General features: G+C 44.3%; 2 protein-coding genes across 2 annotated transcripts in view; both read left to right on the top strand.

The window, feature by feature from the left end:
- Positions 1-17,862, top strand: part of Ank2 (Ankyrin 2) — a 59,816-nt gene that overhangs the window by 20,574 nt on the left and 21,380 nt on the right. Inside the window, exons 16-24 of the mRNA XM_070279435.1 lie at positions 2,005-4,775; positions 4,860-8,792; positions 8,877-10,730; positions 10,815-13,199; positions 13,284-14,387; positions 14,472-15,575; positions 15,660-16,544; positions 16,629-17,294; positions 17,379-17,825. Of these exons, the coding sequence (XP_070135536.1) occupies positions 2,005-4,775; positions 4,860-8,792; positions 8,877-10,730; positions 10,815-13,199; positions 13,284-14,387; positions 14,472-15,575; positions 15,660-16,544; positions 16,629-17,294; positions 17,379-17,825 (15,149 nt within the window). The remainder of the gene's footprint in view (positions 1-2,004; positions 4,776-4,859; positions 8,793-8,876; positions 10,731-10,814; positions 13,200-13,283; positions 14,388-14,471; positions 15,576-15,659; positions 16,545-16,628; positions 17,295-17,378; positions 17,826-17,862) is intronic.
- Positions 382-17,862, top strand: part of LOC108127714 (uncharacterized) — a 30,919-nt gene continuing 13,438 nt past the window's right edge. The window contains exon 1 of the mRNA XM_043214214.2: positions 382-474. The gene's annotated coding sequence lies outside the window, so the exon portion shown is untranslated. The remainder of the gene's footprint in view (positions 475-17,862) is intronic.

Here is a 17,862-nt window from a genome sequence, read left to right as displayed (position 1 = left end):
CCCCTAGCCCATGGGCCTCCCAGTGTCCGCAGTTAATAGCATTTCCACAGTGCTTTCCTTATATAATTGGTGGATGGATAGGCAAGCCACCGCAGCCGCGCACTTATGTCATGAGGCCAGGGGCCACCATCGGCCGAGCGGTACACCGAGGCGTATACTTAATTTAATTTGTCTCTGGCATTCTTGCATTCTTGCAGTACAGCGCCGAGCGCTTTTTCCGTCAAGATTTAGTCACGAATTTGTATTTCCCAAGTACGCGCGATTCGAACTATATACGTGGATTTATACGCCAACACCTCTCGTGGCCAATCAGTTGTCTGCAACCTTAATAACTCATGAGGAGAATAAAACTTGAATTTTATTAAAGACTTTGATTATTGTGCTTGTGATTCATTCAATGCCCAGCGAAATAAACTTATCAAATCAAACTGAAACAGAAAACTAAAGTAACTTTAAGTCTATTGTAACTTAATGGTAAGTTTTCGTGTATAATTACAATCAATTTGAAAAGTTGCCACAGTTTAAGGACTTTTATTAAATCATCTATGATGGGTATCGTTTTATCTAGGCATACATAGGTATCTCTCATTGTTGTCGGCCCCAAATCTCATGGTATACCAATTACGTTTGCAATTTTTGAACAACTATTTAAGCAATTCAGTTTATGTTTTTCGATCAACTACTGCAAGTTACAACTTAAATAATTCGATTTGTGTTAACCTATCTAATAATCTTGTTAACTTTTCTCATATTCGATTGGCCGTGATCTATGGATAAGCCAAATCATATTTATGATACTACTTATATATAATATGTACCTAAACATTCGTTAAGCAATTAATACAAGATTTTTTTCATTAAGATAAACACTTTTGGCATATTTTGGATTTACCAAATTGAAAACAATCCAAATTGGAACTCGTCTCATATTGGGATCTATAACGCTGACACGCTATAACGATCTCCATATGAGGTTTCATCGAAAAACACTCCAACCACCATGGCCTTCAGTTTGCAATGTTTATGTTTGATTTGATTTCAGCAAATACTTATGTGTTCTGTTGCTTTTCGTAACTTATGCAATCCCTAACGAAAAAGCATACATATATACCTAACATATATACTTATAAAGATAATAGTATACTCTAACTGAATGTTAAGCCAAGCCACATCAAGGTCTCACTGTAGAATCTCTATATAGTATATAGTATATCGTACTCGTATTCGTACTATTTGTCATTATTTGCGAATTAAAAAACCGATTGCAATAACCGTATTAGCTAGCCACGCATTTGAGTTTTTTTGCACCCAGTCCCACCATCAACCCAGCGCGCTTCTTAATTGTATAATTGGTTGTTTATAGTTCGCAATATCGTACGAGTATGTTGACATATGATGTCGTGGTTTGTTCTCATTCTTGCAGTAATAGCTAGTTTTGCTTTTTGATTTCACAATCAACATAAACATTGCTTAAACATTTGCAAACCAAAAATGTGCAAACGTAATCAGCCCAGCTCAAGAATTGTATTCGAACCTTTGAATTTTGTGCAGCAGCCAAACAGAACGGGCCCAATAATCCACGACCTCATATGCAGCATATGTCTGAACATATCTGAACGATCGGCTCTGATCGGTTCAGATTAAGCTCCATCTGGCTTCTGTTAATTGCGGAACAGATATTTTGATTTCGCTTCTCAAAGTAATAAATAAGCATAAGCATTACTTGCATGTTTGTGTCTGCTGCTGGGTTTTTGGAATAAAGCTTGTAGTACCAATAAATAAAATACAAAATAAATATATATATTTTCATACATGCCAAAAATAATCGTATGTATGTATGATGGCAACTTCCATTGCACTGTGTACATAGACTAACCCACCACAAAAAAATAAGTACGTTTTGAATGATTGTAATCGGTGTTAACTGTCTTTATATTGCCATGTTTTCTACTCTACTCTACTTCTAAACAAACCCTATTTGCTATCCTGGAATGCCTAAAACAGAGCACTTCAGTGTTCATAGTGTAAAACCCGAAACCTTTACAAGAACAGATGAAACTGAAAAGCTGCTTCATAGTATGGTAGCTTCCCCCGATAACCACAACATGTACTCACAAGACACTACCTCATTTCCAGAAATGAGTACAAGTAGTCAAGCCCCGAAGATGACAACTACGACGACCCTGACAGCACACATAGATCGCACCAAGGTAGACTTGACAGTACCAGAGCCCCAGCCGCAGTCACAGGACGATAAGAATCAGCAGAAGGAGCAACTTCCTGTAGATAAAGATGCAGGAACACCAGATCTAGATAAACCTTCTTCCAGCGATAGGGAGTATTTAGAACAAATAATGGGATGCGGTGATGTGAGGCGCAAGATATTGCGTTTGGAGAGCAGTGGCAGCACTGAATCCCTGGACTCGAGTGCCAAGCAACCGGGAGTGACTCCCAAGTATATAGGTGACAATGTTCCGGTGGTGCGAGAAGTGGTGCAAAGCATCGAGGACAAGATCTGCGGTACAGTGGTGTCGGCTATTCCGTTCGCCGTTCACAAACGTGACCCCCAAGAAAAAGACACAGAACCGGACGTTGTAGAAGTAGAAAAGCAAATACTTACGCCAGCTGACCTGGCTTTTGAAAAGTTAATAAGAGGTGAACCGCCAGTTGAGGTGGTAAGAATTTCGCCAATTAAAGCTATGGAAAATGTTGGCATTGGACTGAAGGAAATCGAAGAGGATGTTTGTGAGAGGGTGTGCGTAAAGCGCAAGGCCTTTGAGGTGGCCGAAGACTTATGTGAAACAGAAAAGACTTTTTCAGAGCAGGTAATAGGATTAGGTAGGAATGTAGAACAGGTACCTGGGAAGATTTTAGCTGAAACCACTGAGAAGCACTTAGACATAGAAGATAAGGAAGCCTTGGAGGCTGGTGCGAAGGTCAGGGAAGTCGTGCAAGACATCGAGCGTCGATATCCTGCATCGAGACTAGAGGCTAAGCCTTTTACTCCACGAACACGACTTACCACAGACCGTAAGGCTGACGTGTTGTCAATAGAGCAACAGATTTTAAACGAAACCGATCTGATTTTAGATGGCTTGGGTTCTAAGCGTATACCAGAACAAAAGGTCAAGTCCCCAGTTTTGGAAACCGCCAAGACCAGTCCTAGTATTGAAAATCTAGAAGGCGCATGCGAAAAGATATGCTCAAAACGAACAATCTCTGAGATGGCAAAGGCCTTTGAAAAGCCAGACCAGCTTGAGACTTCAGCTGCCGTCGCTGACGTCAAATCGATTACGTCCAAGTTCCTAGAGCACGAGTCCAAGGGCGACGTAGCTGAGAGTGTTAAAGAGTTTGAGGCCAAAAACATTGTTCATGATAGCCTAACAGGGAAAACAGAACGACAAAATATTTTACTAAGCGAATGTGATATACAAGAATTTCCAATAGAAGAGACTAAGGATAAACTTATAGAATTTCCAAAACTAGGACACACTTTTGATCGATTGCATTCCATTTCCAAAACTGATATAGCTGACACAAAAGACTTTGTACACGTAGTAAGCGATTACGAAGAAAAGCTGGGTGAAATAATAGATCATCAGATCACACAAAGTAACACAGAAGATGCAACAGTTCCAGTTAAATTTCCCACAAATGAGAAAAAAGATGAGTTTGAAACCCACCAGCTCATGGTCTCAAAGACCTTTGTACTTTCCCAAACGACTGACAAAGCAATAACCAAGTTTCCGTCTGATTTAGAAACTACATTAGATAAGCATGGAAGTGATAGCGAAAGTGACGAGGAACTAGACCATAATACTAAGTTACTCAAACTGCAGCATTTAGCGACAACTGAACGCACATCCAGCCAAAACGTTACACAGAAGCATAGCAGTTCTTATGAAAACGAACCAGTTTCTATTAAAACTACAGATATAAGAAAGTTTCCTACAGGTCACGATATTTTAACAGATAGTCAATTAAAATCTGCTTTTGATATTGACAAGACAGATACATTTTATGAAAAGCCACTAAAAAAAGGTGACACTGAAACCGAAATGGCGGTTCAGTCCGTTCAGCCAGTGCATCCGAAGCCCAAAACATATATCGATGGTGAAAGCGATGAGGACTTCGATGTCCCCAAGCCCCAAGACAAACCAGTAAGTCAGCCATCTCCACTGATTACTCCTTTCATTGGTACTGGCGAAAAATCGCCTGCTAAGGATAATTTCAATCCTCAATCAATTACGACATTCAAGGCAGAAGAAACCTTGACGACTATTCAATCAGACGTCAAATCTGTGAGTACTGTCGTATCTGTAACTGACAGTCACGTAACAGACATCAAAGCACCAAGTAAGCCAGAGGAAAAGCCTCAGGGACCCATTGACTCAGTAAAACCAGGTCCGAAAGAATATTCCGATGATGAAAGCGATGAGGACTTTGATGTTCCCAACCCCCAAGATAAACCAGTTAGTCAGCCATCTTCGTTGATTACTCCTCTAGTCGGTCCTGGGGAAAAATCACCAGTCAAAACTGATGCAAAACCGAAACCGATTGACTTGAAGGACTCCACTAAGCCTGACGAGAAGCCCAAGGCTCCGATCGTGTCAGAGAAGCCAAGTCCAAAAGAATATTCCGATGACGAAAGCGATGAAGACTTTGATGTTCCCAAGCCCCAAGACAAACCAGTTAGTCAGCCATCTCCTTTGATTACTCCTTTCATTGGTACTGGCGAGAAATCGCCTGCTAAGGATGATTTCAAGCCTCAATCAATTACGACATTCAAGGCAGAAGAAAGCTTCACGACTATTCAATCAGACGTCAAATCTGTAAGTACGGTCGTATCTGTAACTGACAGTCACGTAACAGACATCAAAGCACCAAGTAAGCCAGAGGAAAAGCCCCAGGGACCCATTGACTCAGTAAAACCAGGTCCGAAAGAATATTCCGATGACGAAAGCGATGAAGACTTTGATGTTCCCAAGCCCCAAGATAAACCAGTTGGTCAGCCATATCCTTTGATTACTCCTTTCACTGGCGAAAAATCGCCTGCTAAGGATGATTTCAAGCCTCAATCAATTACGACATTCAAGGCAGAAGAAAGCTTCACGACTATTCAATCAGACGTCAAATCTGTGAGTACGGTCGTATCTGTAACTGACAGTCACGTAACAGACATCAAAGCACCAAGTAAGCCAGAGGAAAAGCCTCAGGGACCCATTGACTCAGTAAAACCAGGTCCGAAAGAATATTCCGATGACGAAAGCGATGAGGACTTTGATGTTCCCAAGCCCCAAAATAAACCAGTTAGTCAGCCATCTCCTTTGATTACTCCCCTAGTCGGTTCTTGGGAAAAATCACCAGTCAAAACTGATGAAAAACCAAAGCCCTTTGACTTGAAGGACTCCACTAAGCCTGACGAGAAGCCCAAGGCTCCGATCGTGTCAGAGAAGCCAAGTCCAAAAGAATATTCCGATGACGAAAGCGATGAAGACTTTGATGTTCCCAAGCCCCAAGACAAACCAGTTAGTCAGCCATCTCCTTTGATTACTCCTTTCATTGGTACTGGCGAAAAATCGCCTGCTAAGGATGATTTCAAGCCTCAATCAATTACGACATTCAAGGCAGAAGAAAGCTTCACGACTATTCAATCAGACGTCAAATCTGTGAGTACGGTCGTATCTGTAACTGACAGTCACGTAACAGACATCAAAGCACCAAGTAAGCCAGAGGAAAAGCCTCAGGGACCCATTGACTCAGTAAAACCAGGTCCGAAAGAATATTCCGATGACGAAAGCGATGAGGACTTTGATGTTCCCAAGCCCCAAAATAAACCAGTTAGTCAGCCATCTCCTTTGATTACTCCCCTAGTCGGTTCTTGGGAAAAATCACCAGTCAAAACTGATGAAAAACCAAAGCCCTTTGACTTGAAGGACTCCACTAAGCCTGACGAAAAGCCCAAGGCTCCGATCGTGTCAGAGAAGCCAAGTCCAAAAGAGTATTCCGATGACGAAAGCGATGAAGACTTTGATGTTCCCAAGCCCCAAGACAAACCAGTTAGTCAGCCATCTCCTTTGATTACTCCTTTCATTGGTACTGGCGAAAAATCGCCTGCTAAGGATGATTTCAAGCCTCAATCAATTACGACATTCAAGGCAGAAGAAAGCTTCACGACTATTCAATCAGACGTCAAATCTGTGAGTACGGTCGTATCTGTAACTGACAGTCACGTAACAGACATCAAAGCACCAAGTAAGCCAGAGGAAAAGCCTCAGGGACCCATTGACTCAGTAAAACCAGGTCCGAAAGAATATTCCGATGATGAAAGCGATGAGGACTTTGATGTTCCCAAGCCCCAAGATAAACCAGTTAGTCAGCCATCTTCTTTGATTACTCCTCTAGTCGGTCCTGGGGAAAAATCACCAGTCAAAACTACTGAAAAACCGAAACCGATTGACTTGAAGGACTCCACTAAGCCTGACGAAAAGCCCAAGGCTCCGATCGTGTCAGAGAAGCCAAGTCCAAAAGAGTATTCCGATGACGAAAGCGATGAAGACTTTGATGTTCCCAAGCCCCAAGACAAACCAGTTAGTCAGCCATCTCCTTTGATTACTCCTTTCATTGGTACTGGCGAGAAATCGCCTGCTAAGGATGATTTCAAGCCTCAATCAATTACGACATTCAAGGCAGAAGAAAGCTTCACGACTATTCAATCAGACGTCAAATCTGTGAGTACGGTCGTATCTGTAACTGACAGTCACGTAACAGACATCAAAGCACCAACGAAGCCAGAGGAAAAGCCTCAGGGACCCATTGACTCAGTAAAACCAGGTCCGAAAGAATATTCCGATGATGAAAGCGATGAGGACTTTGATGTTCCCAAGCCCCAAGATAAACCAGTTAGTCAGCCATCTTCGTTGATTACTCCTCTAGTCGGTCCTGGGGAAAAATCACCAGTCAAAACTGATGAAAAACCAAAGCCCTTTGACTTGAAGGACTCCACTAAGCCTGACGAAAAGCCCAAGGCTCCGATCGTGTCAGAGAAGCCAAGTCCAAAAGAGTATTCCGATGACGAAAGCGATGAAGACTTTGATGTTCGCAAGCCCCAAGACAAACCAGTTAGTCAGCCATCTCCTTTGATTACTCCTTTCATTGGTACTGGCGAGAAATCGCCTGCTAAGGATGATTTCAAGCCTCAATCAATTACGACATTCAAGGCAGAAGAAAGCTTCACGACTATTCAATCAGACGTCAAATCTGTAAGTACGGTCGTATCTATTACTGACAGTCACGTAACAGACATCAAAGCACCAAGTAAGCCAGAGGAAAAGCCTCAGGGACCTATTGACTCAGTAAAACCAGGTCCGAAAGACTATTCCGATGACGAAAGCGATGAGGACTTTGATGTTCCCAAGCCCCAAGATAAACCAGTTGGTCAGCCATATCCTTTGATTACTCCTTTCACTGGCGAAAAATCGCCTGCTAAGGATGATTTCAAGCCTCAATCAATTACGACATTCAAGGCAGAAGAAAGCTTCACGACTATTCAATCAGACGTCAAATCTGTGAGTACGGTCGTATCTGTAACTGACAGTCACGTAACAGACATCAAAGCACAAAGTAAGCCAGAGGAAAAGCCTCAGGGACCCATTGACTCAGTAAAACCAGGTCCGAAAGAATATTCCGATGACGAAAGCGATGAGGACTTTGATGTTCCCAAGCCCCAAAATAAACCAGTTAGTCAGCCATCTCCTTTGATTACTCCCCTAGTCGGTTCTTGGGAAAAATCACCAGTCAAAACTGATGAAAAACCGAAACCGATTGACTTGAAGGACTCCACTAAGCCTGACGAAAAGCCCAAGGCTCCGATCGTTTCAGAGAAGCCAAGTCCAAAAGAGTATTCCGATGACGAAAGCGATGAAGACTTTGATGTTCGCAAGCCCCAAGACAAACCAGTTAGTCAGCCATCTCCTTTGATTACTCCTTTCATTGGTACTGGCGAGAAATCGCCTGCTAAGGATGATTTCAAGCCTCAATTAATTACGACATTCAAGGCAGAAGAAAGCTTCACGACTATTCAATCAGACGTCAAATCTGTAAGTACGGTAGTATCTGTAACTGACAGTCACGTAACAGACATCAAAGCACCAAGTAAGCCAGAGGAAAAGCCTCAGGGACCCATTGACTCAGTAAAACCAGGTCCGAAAGAATATTCCGATGACGAAAGCGATGAGGACTTTGATGTTCCCAAGCCCCAAGATAAACCAGTTAGTCAGCCATCTCCTTTGATTACTCCCCTAGTCGGTTCTGGGGAAAAATCACCAGTCAAAACTGATGAAAAACCAAAGCTCTTTGACTTGAAGGACTCCACTAAGCCTGACGAGAAGCCCAAGGCTCCGATCGTGTCAGAGAAGCCAAGTCCAAAAGAGTATTCCGATGACGAAAGCGATGAAGACTTTGATGTTCCCAAGCCCCAAGATAAACCAGTTAGTCAGCCATCTCCTTTGATTACTCCTCTAGTCGGTCCTGGGGAAAAATCACCAGTCAAAACTGATGAAAAACCAAAGCCCTTTGACTTGAAGGACTCCACTAAGCCTAACGAAAAGCCCAAGGCTCCGATCGTGTCAGCGAAGCCAAGTCCAAAAGAATATTCCAATGACGAAAGCGATGGAGACTTTGATGTTCCCAAGCCCCAAGATAAACCAGTTAGTCAGCCATCTCCTTTGATTACTCCTTTCATTGGTACTGGCGAGAAATCGCCTGCTAAGGATGATTTCAAGCCTCAATCAATTACGACATTCAAGGCAGAAGAAACCTTGACGACTATTCAATCAGACGTCAAATCTGTGAGTACGGTCGTATCTGTAACTGACAGTCACGTAACAGACATCAAAGCACCAAGTAAGCCAGAGGAAAAGCCTCAGGGACCCATTGACTCAGTAAAACCAGGTCCGAAAGAATATTCCGATGACGAAAGCGATGAGGACTTTGATGTTCCCAAGCCCCAAGATAAACCAGTTAGTCAGCCATCTCCTTTGATTACTCCCCTAGTCGGTTCTGGGGAAAAATCACCAGTCAAAACTGATGAAAAACCAAAGCTCTTTGACTTGAAGGACTCCACTAAGCCTGACGAGAAGCCCAAGGCTCCGATCGTGTCAGAGAAGCCAAGTCCAAAAGAGTATTCCGATGACGAAAGCGATGAGGACTTTGATGTTCCCAAGCCCCAAGATAAACCAGTCAGTCAGCCATCTCCTTTGATTACTCCTCTAGTCGGTCCTGGGGAAAAATCACCAGTCAAAACTGATGAAAAACCAAAGCCCTTTGACTTGAAGGACTCCACTAAGCCTAACGAAAAGCCCAAGGCTCCGATCGTGTCAGAGAAGCCAAGTCCAAAAGAATATTCCGATGACGAAAGCGATGGAGACTTTGATGTTCCCAAGCCCCAAGACAAACCAGTTAGTCAGCCATCTCCTTTGATTACTCCCCTAGTCGGTCCTGGGGAAAAATCACCAGTCAAAACTGATGAAAAACCAAAGCCCTTTGACTTGAAGGACTCCACTAAGCCTGACGAAAAGCCCAAGGCTCCGATCGTGTCAGAGAAGCCAAGTCCAAAAGAGTATTCCGATGACGAAAGCGATGAAGACTTTGATGTTCCCAAGCCCCAAGACAAACCAGTTAGTCAGCCATCTCCTTTGATTACTCCTTTCATTGGTACTGGCGAGAAATCGCCTGCTAAGGATGATTTCAAGCCTCAATCAATTACGACATTCAAGGCAGAAGAAAGCTTCACGACTATTCAATCAGACGTCAAATCTGTGAGTACGGTCGTATCTGTAACTGACAGTCACGTAACAGACATCAAAGCACCAAGTAAGCCAGAGGAAAAGCCTCAGGGACCCATTGACTCAGTAAAACCAGGTCCGAAAGAATATTCCGATGATGAAAGCGATGAGGACTTTGATGGTCCCAAGCCCCAAGATAAACCAGTTAGTCAGCCATCTCCTTTGATTACTCCTCTAGTCGGTCCTGGGGAAAAATCACCAGTCAAAACTGATGAAAAACCAAAGCTCTTTGACTTGAAGGACTCCACTAAGCCTGACGAGAAGCCCAAGGCTCTGATCGTGTCAGAGAAGCCAAGTCCAAAAGAGTATTCCGATGACGAAAGCGATGAAGACTTTGATGTTCCCAAGCCCCAAGATAAACCAGTCAGTCAGCCATCTCCTTTGATTACTCCTCTAGTCGGTCCTGGGGAAAAATCACCAGTCAAAACTGATGAAAAACCAAAGCCCTTTGACTTGAAGGACTCCACTAAGCCTAACGAAAAGCCCAAGGCTCCGATCGTGTCAGCGAAGCCAAGTCCAAAAGAATATTCCGATGACGAAAGCGATGGAGACTTTGATGTTCCCAAGCCCCAAGATAAACCAGTTAGTCAGCCATCTCCTTTGATTACTCCCCTAGTCGGTCCTGGGGAAAAATCACCAGTCAAAACTGATTTAAAACCAAAGCCCTTTGACTTGAAGGACTCCACTAAGCCTGACGAAAAGCCCAAGGCTCCGATCGTGTCAGAGAAGCCAAGTCCAAAAGAGTATTCCGATGACGAAAGCGATGAAGACTTTGATGTTCCCAAGCCCCAAGACAAACCAGTTAGTCAGCCATCTCCTTTGATTACTCCTTTCATTGGTACTGGCGAAAAATCGCCTGCTAAGGATGATTTCAAGCCTCAATCAATTACGACATTCAAGGCAGAAGAAAGCTTCACGACTATTCAATCAGACGTCAAATCTGTGAGTACGGTCGTATCTGTAACTGACAGTCACGTAACAGACATCAAAGCACCAAGTAAGCCAGAGGAAAAGCCTCAGGGACCCATTGACTCAGTAAAACCAGGTCCGAAAGAATATTCCGATGACGAAAGCGATGAGGACTTTGATGTTCCCAAGCCCCAAGATAAACCAGTTAGTCAGCCATCTCCTTTGATTACTCCTCTAGTCGGTCCTGGGGAAAAATCACCAGTCAAAACTGATAAAAAACCAAAGCTCTTTGACTTGAAGGACTCCACTAAGCCTGACGAGAAGCCCAAGGCTCCGATCGTGTCAGAGAAGCCAAGTCCAAAAGAGTATTCCGATGACGAAAGCGATGAAGACTTTGATGTTCCCAAGCCCCAAGATAAACCAGTTAGTCAGCCATCTCCTTTGATTACTCCTTTCATTGGTACTGGCGAAAAATCGCCTGCTAAGGATGATTTCAAGCCTCAATCAATTACGACATTCAAGGCAGAAGAAAGCTTCACGACTATTCAATCAGACGTCAAATCTGTGAGTACGGTCGTATCTGTAACTGACAGTCACGTAACAGACATCAAAGCACCAAGTAAGCCAGAGGAAAAGCCTCAGGGACCCATTGACTCAGTAAAACCAGGTCCGAAAGAATATTCCGATGACGAAAGCGATGAGGACTTTGATGTTCCCAAGCCCCAAGATAAACCAGTTAGTCAGCCATCTCCTTTGATTACTCCTCTAGTCGGTCCTGGGGAAAAATCACCAGTCAAAACTGATGAAAAACCAAAGCTCTTTGACTTGAAGGACTCCACTAAGCCTGACGAAAAGCCCAAGGCTCCGATCGTGTCAGAGAAGCCAAGTCCAAAAGAGTATTCCGATGACGAAAGCGATGAGGACTTTGATGTTCCCAAGCCCCAAGATAAACCAGTCAGTCAGCCATCTCCTTTGATTACTCCTCTAGTCGGTCCTGGGGAAAAATCACCAGTCAAAACTGATGAAAAACCAAAGCCCTTTGACTTGAAGGACTCCACTAAGCCTAACGAAAAGCCCAAGGCTCCGATCGTGTCAGAGAAGCCAAGTCCAAAAGAGTATTCCGATGACGAAAGCGATGAAGACTTTGATGTTCCCAAGCCCCAAGATAAATCAGTCAGTCAGCCATCTCCTTTGATTACTCCTCTAGTCGGTCCTGGGGAAAAATCACCAGTCAAAACTGATGAAAAACCAAAGCTCTTTGACTTGAAGGACTCCACTAAGCCTGACGAGAAGCCCAAGGCTCTGATCGTGTCAGAGAAGCCAAGTCCAAAAGAGTATTCCGATGACGAAAGCGATGAAGACTTTGATGTTCCCAAGCCCCAAGATAAATCAGTCAGTCAGCCATCTCCTTTGATTACTCCTCTAGTCGGTCCTGGGGAAAAATCACCAGTCAAAACTGATGAAAAACCAAAGCCCTTTGACTTGAAGGACTCCACTAAGCCTAACGAAAAGCCCAAGGCTCCGATCGTGTCAGCGAAGCCAAGTCCAAAAGAATATTCCGATGACGAAAGCGATGGAGACTTTGATGTTCCCAAGCCCCAAGATAAACCAGTTAGTCAGCCATCTCCTTTGATTACTCCCCTAGTCGGTCCTGGGGAAAAATCACCAGTCAAAACTGATGAAAAACCAAAGCCCTTTGACTTGAAGGACTCCACTAAGCCTGACGAAAAGCCCAAGGCTCCGATCGTGTCAGAGAAGCCAAGTCCAAAAGAGTATTCCGATGACGAAAGCGATGAAGACTTTGATGTTCCCAAGCCCCAAGACAAACCAGTTAGTCAGCCATCTCCTTTGATTACTCCTTTCATTGGTACTGGCGAGAAATCGCCTGCTAAGGATGATTTCAAGCCTCAATCAATTACGACATTCAAGGCAGAAGAAAGCTTCACGACTATTCAATCAGACGTCAAATCTGTGAGTACGGTCGTATCTGTAACTGACAGTCACGTAACAGACATCAAAGCACCAAGTAAGCCAGAGGAAAAGCCTCAGGGACCCATTGACTCAGTAAAACCAGGTCCGAAAGAATATTCCGATGACGAAAGCGATGAGGACTTTGATGTTCCCAAGCCCCAAGATAAACCAGTTAGTCAGCCATCTCCTTTGATTACTCCCCTAGTCGGTTCTGGGGAAAAATCACCAGTCAAAACTGATGAAAAACCAAAGCCCTTTGACTTGAGGGACTCCACTAAGCCTGACGAAAAGCCCAAGGCTCCGATCGTGTCAGAGAAGCCAAGTCCAAAAGAGTATTCCGATGACGAAAGCGATGAAGACTTTGATGTTCCCAAGCCCCAAGACAAACCAGTTAGTCAGCCATCTCCTTTGATTACTCCTTTCATTGGTACTGGCGAGAAATCGCCTGCTAAGGATGATTTCAAGCCTCAATCAATTACGACATTCAAGGCAGAAGAAACCTTGACGACTATTCAATCAGACGTCAAATCTGTGAGTACGGTCGTATCTGTAACTGACAGTCACGTAACAGACATCAAAGCACCAAGTAAGCCAGAGGAAAAGCCTCAGGGACCCATTGACTCAGTAAAACCAGGTCCGAAAGAATATTCCGATGATGAAAGCGATGAGGACTTTGATGTTCCCAAGCCCCAAGATAAACCAGTCAGTCAGCCATCTCCTTTGATTACACCTCTAGTCGGTCCTGGGGAAAAATCACCAGTCAAAACTGATGAAAAACCGAAACCGATTGACTTGAAGGACTCCACTAAGCCTGACGAAAAGCCCAAGGCTCCGATCGTGTCAGAGAAGCCAAGTCCAAAAGAGTATTCCGATGACGAAAGCGATGAGGACTTTGATGTTCCCAAGCCCCAAGATAAACCAGTCAGTCAGCCATCTCCTTTGATTACTCCTCTAGTCGGTCCTGGGGAAAAATCACCAGTCAAAACTGATGAAAAACCAAAGCCCTTTGACTTGAAGGACTCCACTAAGCCTAACGAAAAGCCCAAGGCTCCGATCGTGTCAGAGAAGCCAAGTCCAAAAGAATATTCCGATGACGAAAGCGATGAAGACTTTGATGTTCCCAAGCCCCAAGATAAACCAGTTAGTCAGCCATCTCCTTTGATTACTCCCCTAGTCGGTCCTGGGGAAAAATCACCAGTCAAAACTGATGAAAAACCAAAGCCCTTTGACTTGAAGGACTCCACTAAGCCTGACGAAAAGCCCAAGGCTCCGATCGTGTCAGAGAAGCCAAGTCCAAAAGAATATTCCGATGACGAAAGCGATGAGGACTTTGATGTTCCCAAGCCCCAAGATAAACCAGTCAGTCAGCCATCTCCTTTGATTACTCCTCTAGTCGGTCCTGGGGAAAAATCACCAGTCAAAACTGATGAAAAACCGAAACCGATTGACTTGAAGGACTCCACTAAGCCTGACGAAAAGCCCAAGGCTCCGATCGTGTCAGAGAAGCCAAGTCCAAAAGAATATTCCGATGACGAAAGCGATGAGGACTTTGATGTTCCCAAGCCCCAAGACAAACCAGTTAGTCAGCCATCTCCTTTGATTACTCCTTTCATTGGTACTGGCGAAAAATCGCCTGCTAAGGATGATTTCAAGCCTCAATCAATTACGACATTCAAGGCAGAAGAAACCTTGACGACTATTCAATCAGACGTCAAATCTGTGAGTACGGTCGTATCTGTAACTGACAGTCACGTAACAGACATCAAAGCACCAAGTAAGCCAGAGGAAAAGCCTCAGGGACCCATTGACTCAGTAAAACCAGGTCCGAAAGAATATTCCGATGACGAAAGCGATGAGGACTTTGATGTTCCCAAGCCCCAAGATAAACCAGTCAGTCAGCCATCTCCTTTGATTACACCTCTAGTCGGTCCTGGGGAAAAATCACCAGTCAAAACTGATGAAAAACCGAAACCGATTGACTTGAAGGACTCCACTAAGCCTGACGAAAAGCCCAAGGCTCCGATCGTGTCAGAGAAGCCAAGTCCAAAAGAGTATTCCGATGACGAAAGCGATGAGGACTTTGATGTTCCCAAGCCCCAAGATAAACCAGTCAGTCAGCCATCTCCTTTGATTACTCCTCTAGTCGGTCCTGGGGAAAAATCACCAGTCAAAACTGATGAAAAACCAAAGCCCTTTGACTTGAAGGACTCCACTAAGCCTGACGAAAAGCCCAAGGCTCCGATCGTGTCAGAGAAGCCAAGTCCAAAAGAGTATTCCGATGACGAAAGCGATGAGGACTTTGATGTTCCCAAGCCCCAAGATAAACCAGTCAGTCAGCCATCTCCTTTGATTACTCCTCTAGTCGGTCCTGGGGAAAAATCACCAGTCAAAACTGATGAAAAACCAAAGCCCTTTGACTTGAAGGACTCCACTAAGCCTAACGAAAAGCCCAAGGCTCCGATCGTGTCAGAGAAGCCAAGTCCAAAAGAATATTCCGATGACGAAAGCGATCAGGACTTTGATGTTCCCAAGCCCCAAGATAAACCAGTTAGTCAGCCATCTCCTTTGATTACTCCCCTAGTCGGTCCTGGGGAAAAATCACCAGTCAAAACTGATGAAAAACCAAAGCCCTTTGACTTGAAGGACTCCACTAAGCCTGACGAAAAGCCCAAGGCTCCGATCGTGTCAGAGAAGCCAAGTCCAAAAGAATATTCCGATGACGAAAGCGATGAGGACTTTGATGTTCCCAAGCCCCAAGACAAACCAGTTAGTCAGCCATCTCCTTTGATTACTCCTTTCATTGGTTCTGGCGAGAAATCGCCTGCTAAGGATGATTTCAAGCCTCAATCAATTACGACATTCAAGGCAGAAGAAAGCTTCACGACTATTCAATCAGACGTCAAATCTGTGAGTACGGTCGTATCTGTAACTGACAGTCACGTAACAGACATCAAAGCACCAAGTAAGCCAGAGGAAAAGCCTCAGGGACCCATTGACTCAGTAAAACCAGGTCCGAAAGAATATTCCGATGACGAAAGCGATGAGGACTTTGATGTTCCCAAGCCCCAAGATAAACCAGTCAGTCAGCCATCTCCTTTGATTACACCTCTAGTCGGTCCTGGGGAAAAATCACCAGTCAAAACTGATGAAAAACCGAAACCGATTGACTTGAAGGACTCCACTAAGCCTGACGAAAAGCCCAAGGCTCCGATCGTGTCAGAGAAGCCAAGTCCAAAAGAGTATTCCGATGACGAAAGCGATGAAGACTTTGATGTTCCCAAGCCCCAAGATAAACCAGTCAGTCAGCCATCTCCTTTGATTACTCCTCTAGTCGGTCCTGGGGAAAAATCACCAGTCAAAACTGATGAAAAACCAAAGCCCTTTGACTTGAAGGACTCCACTAAGCCTAACGAAAAGCCCAAGGCTCCGATCGTGTCAGAGAAGCCAAGTCCAAAAGAATATTCCGATGACGAAAGCGATGAGGACTTTGATGTTCCCAAGCCCCAAGATAAACCAGTCAGTCAGCCATCTCCTTCGATTACTCCTCTAGTCGGTCCTGGGGAAAAATCACCAGTCAAAACTGATGAAAAACCGAAACCGATTGACTTCAAGGACTCCACTAAGCCTGACGAAAAGCCCAAGGCTCCGATCGTGTCAGAGAAGCCAAGTCCAAAAGAATATTCCGATGACGAAAGCGATGAGGACTTTGATGTTCCCAAGCCCCAAGACAAACCAGTTAGTCAGCCATCTCCTTTGATTACTCCTTTCATTGGTACTGGCGAAAAATCGCCTGCTAAGGATGATTTCAAGCCTCAATCAATTACGACATTCAAGGCAGAAGAAACCTTGACGACTATTCAATCAGACGTCAAATCTGTGAGTACGGTCGTATCTGTAACTGACAGTCACGTAACAGACATCAAAGCACCAAGTAAGCCAGAGGAAAAGCCTCAGGGACCCATTGACTCAGTAAAACCAGGTCCGAAAGAATATTCCGATGACGAAAGCGATGAGGACTTTGATGTTCCCAAGCCCCAAGATAAACCAGTCAGTCAGCCATCTCCTTTGATTACTCCCCTAGTCGGTCCTGGGGAAAAATCACCAGTCAAAACTGATGAAAAACCAAAGCTCTTTGACTTGAAGGACTCCACTAAGCCTAACGAAAAGCCCAAGGCTCCGATCGTGTCAGAGAAGCCAAGTCCAAAAGAATATTCCGATGTCGAAAGCGATGAGGACTTTGATGTTCCCAAGCCCCAAGACAAACCAGTTAGTCAGCCATTTCCTTTGATTACTCCTCTAGTCGGTCCTGGGGAAAAATCACCAGTCAAAACTGATGAAAAACCGAATCCGATTGACTTGAAGGACTCCACTAAGCCTGACGAAAAGCCCAAGGCTCCGATCGTGTCAGAGAAGCCAAGTCCAAAAGAATATTCCGATGACGAAAGCGATGAGGACTTTGATGTTCCCAAGCCCCAAGACAAACCAGTTAGTCAGCCATCTCCTTTGATTACTCCTTTCATTGGTTCTGGCGAGAAATCGCCTGCTAAGGATGATTTCAAGCCTCAATCAATTACGACATTCAAGGCAGAAGAAAGCTTCACGACTATTCAATCAGACGTCAAATCTGTGAGTACGGTCGTATCTGTAACTGACAGTCACGTAACAGACATCAAAGCACCAAGTAAGCCAGAGGAAAAGCCTCAGGGACCCATTGACTCAGTAAAACCAGGTCCGAAAGAATATTCCGATGACGAAAGCGATGAGGACTTTGATGTTCCCAAGCCCCAAGACAAACCAGTTAGTCAGCCATCTCCTTTGATTACTCCTCTAGTCGGTCCTGGGGAAAAATCACCAGTCAAAACTGATGAAAAACCGAAACCGATTGACTTGAAGGACTCCACTAAGCCTGACGAAAAGCCCAAGGCTCCGATCGTGTCAGAGAAGATAAGTCCAAAAGAATATTCCGATGACGAAAGCGATGAAGACTTTGATGTTCCCAAGCCCCAAGATAAACCAGTTAGTCAGCCATCTCCTTTGATTACTCCTTTCATTGGTTCTGGCGAGAAATCGCCTGCTAAGGATGATTTCAAGCCTCAATCAATTACGACATTCAAGGCAGAAGAAAGCTTCACGACTA

This window comes from Drosophila bipectinata, chromosome 3L (assembly GCF_030179905.1).
Source record: "Drosophila bipectinata strain 14024-0381.07 chromosome 3L, DbipHiC1v2, whole genome shotgun sequence".
Taxonomy (NCBI): domain Eukaryota; kingdom Metazoa; phylum Arthropoda; class Insecta; order Diptera; family Drosophilidae; genus Drosophila; species Drosophila bipectinata.
Note: the sequence above shows the minus strand (reverse complement) of the source record. Positions and strands in the feature narration are given on the sequence as shown.